The 5342-nt window shown below is 48.4% G+C and overlaps 1 protein-coding gene across 1 annotated transcript in view; it reads left to right on the forward strand.

The window, feature by feature from the left end:
- The window catches only part of Slc25a18 (solute carrier family 25 member 18), a 21346-nt gene that overhangs the window by 7644 nt on the left and 8360 nt on the right, over positions 1–5342 (forward strand). Inside the window, exons 2-4 of the mRNA XM_021165669.2 lie at positions 3054–3136; positions 4632–4754; positions 4881–4995. Of these exons, the coding sequence (XP_021021328.1) occupies positions 3102–3136; positions 4632–4754; positions 4881–4995 (273 nt within the window). The 5' untranslated portion in view covers positions 3054–3101. The remainder of the gene's footprint in view (positions 1–3053; positions 3137–4631; positions 4755–4880; positions 4996–5342) is intronic.

Here is a 5342-nt window from a genome sequence, read left to right on the forward strand (position 1 = left end):
CTAAGGAAAAGACTGCCACAAGTTGGAGGCCAGCTTAGGCCATGGAGTAAGACTGTCTCAAAATAAAAGTAAAGCTGGCTGTGGGGCAAATGGTTCTCATCCCAGCCTTCGGGGGTAAGGGGCAGGCAGAGTACTGATGTTGAGACCAGCCTGGGCTGCCAAGGCTAACCCTGTTTCAAGAAAACAAGAAGNTAAGCTGGGCAGTGGTGGTACACAGTTTTAATCCCAGCACTCAGGAGGCAAAAGCAGACATATGTCTGATGTTGGAAGCTAGCCTGGTCTACAGAGTGAGTTCCAGGACAGCCAGGGCTACACAGAGAAACCCTGTGAAAGAGAGAGGCCGAGAGAGCCGCACACAATTCTGTGGCCTGATAGGGTGGCTCAATGAGTAAAAGAAGTTGCCATACAAACCCAACAACCTCCACGTGTGTGCAGTAGTACACATGTATGCACCACAAATAAACTACACAAGATTTCAACTGCAAGTCTGGTAAAATATACAATGAGGTCAGTTCAATATCTCAAAATCTAAGTACAAGACTATAACTGGCATTTAGGATTAAGTTGGAAACAAGGATACCATTAAGGTCTGCAGCCTCAATTACAGGGAGTCTCTAAGGCAGGAGGATTTTACAAGTTGGGGGCTAGGCTTGTCCACATAGTGAGTTCCAGGTCATCCTGGACAAACTTAGCAAGATCTTGTCTCCAAATAAAAAAAGCTCAGTAGCCGGGCGTGGTGGTGCACACCTTTAATCCCAGCACTTGGGAGGAAGAGGCAGGTGGATCTCTTGAGTTGGAGGCCAGCCTGGTCTATAGTGAGTTCCAAGACAGCCAGAGGTACACAGAGAAACCCTGTCTCAACAACAAATGGAAAAGGAATGCTCCTGAGGCAGGAATGGCTCCCCCAGACCTCCTTTAAGTGTTAGATTCTTACCTGTCCTTCCTGTAGCCCTGCTCTCTGTTTAGACACCTGATCAGTTTCCATGCTGCCAGCCTGCCCAGCCCCTTCTGCTCCTCCAGTTTCCCCTGACTGCACTCTTTATCTGGGCTCTGAACTGTCTCTTGCTGAGTTACTAAGTATTCTCTTGCTGTCTTCTGATTGGCTCTGTCTCTTCCTGGGGCAGTTGACATGGGTCTGTCTTTAGCATNTCACCCTCTGCTCAGAGTCCCCACCTCCATTTATGACTTTGCCTTCAGAGCTTCGCCATCCCTTCGGCCCACTACTTAGCTGCAGGGTCGTGTTTACCCAGTGTGGTTTGGTTTTGTTTTCTTTTGGGGCAGTACCAGGGAGGAATCTAGGGCCCAGGCATAAACATTTCTCCCCTGGGGACTCTGCCTGCTCCTCACACCCACAAGGCTGCCTATGACCTGCCTGAGGCCCTGCCTAGTGAAACCCTGCTCAGACAGATCTCATTGACACTGTAGTTGGCTTTTCCCTTCTAAATCTGCCCCCTCTACCTTTCTGTATAGGGGTAGGGACTAAAAGCCAGGGGACTTCGTCCATCTTTGCTGTTTGAGACAGTTTCTCATGTTTGCCAGGTTTCCAGGTGCTGGGTGACAGGTAGGAGATACTGTTTTCTTCATAGTGTTTCCTCCTCTTCCTGTTCAGGCTTTCCCATGTATTATCTGTTGCTTCTGGAACTTAAGTCTCCAGGAGAGAAGATCTTAGTAATTTCTTTATTATTACTGTTCAGAACGGGAATCAGACCTGACCATATTACTTTAATTTTTTCTTCTTTTTATTACATTTGTGGATGCTTTGCCTACACAGATGTATGTATGCATATATGTATGTAATGTATGTTGTGCACCACATGGGTGCCTGGTGCCTGCACAGGTCCGAAATGCATCAGGTCTCCTAAAACTAGAGCTACAGATGGTTGTAAGCTGCCATGTGGGTGCTGAGAATTGAACCCGGGTCCTCTGAAATCGCAAGNGCTCCTAACCATCCAGCCCCCTCAAAAANNTTTTTTTAACTGAAGTGATTATCATATCTCCAGAGAGTCACTTTCCTCTTCCTCTTCTTCTTCCTTTCTTCCCCAAAACAAAAATACCCAGAGATGACTAAGACTTTGCCTCAGAAACAGCAAAGGAAAGAGAGGAAGGGGCCTTAAGCCAGGAGCACTGAGGCCTTTCCTGAAGCTCCACTGGTCTGGAGGCAGGACCGAGACTCAAAAGGTGCAATCTTTTTATTTCTTTAGGCAGGATCTTATGTATGTTAGGCTGACTTTGAATTTGCTTATATAACTAAAGATGCTCCCTGCCAACACACACACACACACACAGAGAATAACACTTAATAACTCAGGCAGGCCTTGAACTTGGATCCTATGCCTCAGTCTCCAATTATTTATTGTATTTCCCATTTCCAGACCACTGGCTCGGTCTTTTCCATTTGTGACAATCATCAATGCAAGACCAGTCACAGTGGCACACACCTGTGACCTCAGCACTCACTCGGGAGGCTAAGATAGATCCCTGGGAGTTCCAGGCCAGCCTCCAAGGAAGATCTTGTCCCAAAACAAATAAACAAACCACCCTAAATGCAGAGTTATATAGCACAGCTTGTTTCACATGAAACTTTAGAAAACTCTGTTAAGAGCCAGGTGCCAGGCAGGACAGCCAATACCCATAATCCTAAGCACTTGGATGGAAGCAGGAGGATCAGGCATTCAAAATCATCCTCATCTATTACATAGAGGGTGGTGGGGTGAGGCTAGTGTCGTGTCTACCTTCATTCCTCATACTTCCAAAAAAAGCTACTTGAGGACATCTGAAGCATTGCAGTCCTAATCTCTTCCTAGCCCATGCCCCCACCACTCCCGCAACTCCCCCAGAAGCCTTTGGTAATGGCTTTTTAGTTTAGGTATCTATTCTTTCATCCCCCTTCCTTTTCTGATCAAAGTCCAAACAAGGATTTCTGTCTGGATGCACATTTCCAAAGTGGGGACATGGAACATGCAGGGGCATGAGGAAGTCCATGCCCTGTCAGTTCTATGGAGGGATAGAGTCAAAGACAGACACATTACTTCCCTCTCCACTGGCCTCAACAGCAGCTGCCTGTGAGGGCCCCACAGCCTGCGTCCTGGGAGCCGCCGTGGATGATCGCCCGCAGGATGTCCAGCCACGACCTGAGGTAGGCCCAGGGGGACAGCCAATTTAAAGAAGGGTTGCTATGGCACCAGCCCATTAGTGTCAGCTCTAGATGATGAGAACAGAGTGAATGACTGGGTAGAGCAAATTAAACCCATTGCTGCCTGGGTTTCCAAATAAACAAGTGTGTGTGTGTGTGTGTGTGTGTGTGTGTGTGTGTGTGTGTGTGTGTGTGTGTGTTAAAATTGTTAAAATGCAGTTTGCAAGCTGGCCAAAATGGCATATGCCTGTATCCCAGCTCTGGTAGAGGTAGATGCTCAAGGATCAGGTTTAAGGCCAGCCTTGGGTGCATAGTCAGACTGGCCAGCCTGGGCTACAGGAGATTCTCCTTAAACTCTCCTCCCTGGCAACATTGTTTTCAATTGTTTTGACTCATCTCTGCAGGGAAGTTTAAGCCATGCCTCTTTGTTGCTAGTTATTCTATCTCAAATATTTTCCTCATGTCTGCCTCTGGCCTGAAAGATAACATTTTAGTATTTTCCAAGGAGTCTGAGAAAACTTTGTTTTCTATTCCCAGACTCCTATCCTTAATCAGGAAGAGGAATCTGTTGCCTAAAGCAAGTGGTTATAGAGGCTAGAGTAGATAATACACTGTTTATTAGCCCTAGTTATCTCTTGCTAGGAAGCACACATGGTCATGGCCTGGGCATTTTATCCTTTAAAAGATTTTTTTTAGGTTTATTTTATGTGTGTGAATGGTTTGCTTGTATACTGTATGTGTGTGTGTGTGTGAGTGTGTGTGTGTATACACATATACATACATACACGCCTGGTGCCTACAGAGGGCAGAAAGGGTTGTCGGTCTGCTGGAATTGGAGTTAAACATAGTCTTGAGCTGCCATGGAGCTGCTGGGAATCGAGCCTGGGCTACTGCACCACTTAATCATGTCTCTAGNCTGGAGGGTATCTTCTCCTTAACAATAGCTGTCAGTTACCGAATGCTTGTTTAGGCCTCCTACAGTCCCTAGATCAGGGAAATGATGTTTCAGAGAACCGANGCAATGCGCCCAAGTCAACAGCCTAGTGGAGATTCATTTCACCACGTTCTCCAGGTTTCGATGGAAAATAAAGTTGGAACTTGTTTGAAAACTTCCTCACAGGCCTCCAAGCGTGAGAAGCTGGAGAGCCAACCTTGATGGCAGTTCTAGAGGGCATCTTTGAAGGCCAAGCTAAGGCCTGCCAACTCCCTGGTGGGCTCCCTTCCCAGCAGGTCTGCTTGGTGAACCCTTCCTTCACTATGGGTTAGTGTGAGCTGATCAGGCAGTTAAGCATGGCTTCCTGGAGAGAGGTTCCTAGCCTGTGTGGAAGGAGAGGGCAGGACCTGACAGCTGCCCAGGGAGGGTGCTGAGGAGGGACACTCTGGACAGCTGGAGGCTCAGCACCACCTGCCTGGCCCTTCTCTCATGTCCCCTACCCAAGCTGGCTGAGACCGAGAATCTTCTCTCACACTTTCTCCTTTTCTCTTCCCTGTGGCCTAGCATCTCTGCAAAACTCATCAATGGAGGTATAGCAGGTCTCGTGGGGGTGACCTGCGTGTTTCCCATTGACCTTGCCAAGACCCGACTACAGAACCAGCAGGGGAAAGATGTGTACAGAGGAATGTAGGTATTGGCAGGAGACGTGAAGGCAGGGAGGGGTCTGGAGAACAAGGCCAACTGAGGTGTGCCCAGGAAGGGGAAGAGGCCCACGTGGACACCACTAACTTCCTTTCTGGCCTCTGCTTCCAGGACAGATTGCCTGATGAAGACTGCACGTGCTGAGGGCTTCCTGGGCATGTACCGAGGTGGGCTTCTGAATATCCCAGAGGAGTTCAGGCTCCTCTATNGAGGACAGTGGGGCAGGGCATACAACCCACACTTTGTGAGCCTGTAGCACAGAGGTGTTCATTCCACCCAGGGAGCTGCTCTGGACTATGCCAACTTTCCAGAACCTTCCATGTAGAGGCAGATTCTTCTGGCTAAGGCCACCTTCGAGGTGCCTAGTTTGTGCTATGTTAAAAGCAAGTGTCCCCAGCCTTTCTCTGCCTCCCTCCCCTCTTCCTCTCCTTGACATAAAGAATGACCCACAGAGCTGTGAGCTCAGCCCCACATGATAACCCCATGCTGCTGCTGTCTGCTGCTTCCCCATCCATGATGAGGAAAAACGGGCCATAGGTCGGTGCTGGGAAAGAGCTGATAGGATACACAGGG

Source organism: Mus caroli, chromosome 6 (assembly GCF_900094665.2).
Source record: "Mus caroli chromosome 6, CAROLI_EIJ_v1.1, whole genome shotgun sequence".
NCBI lineage: Eukaryota > Metazoa > Chordata > Mammalia > Rodentia > Muridae > Mus > Mus caroli.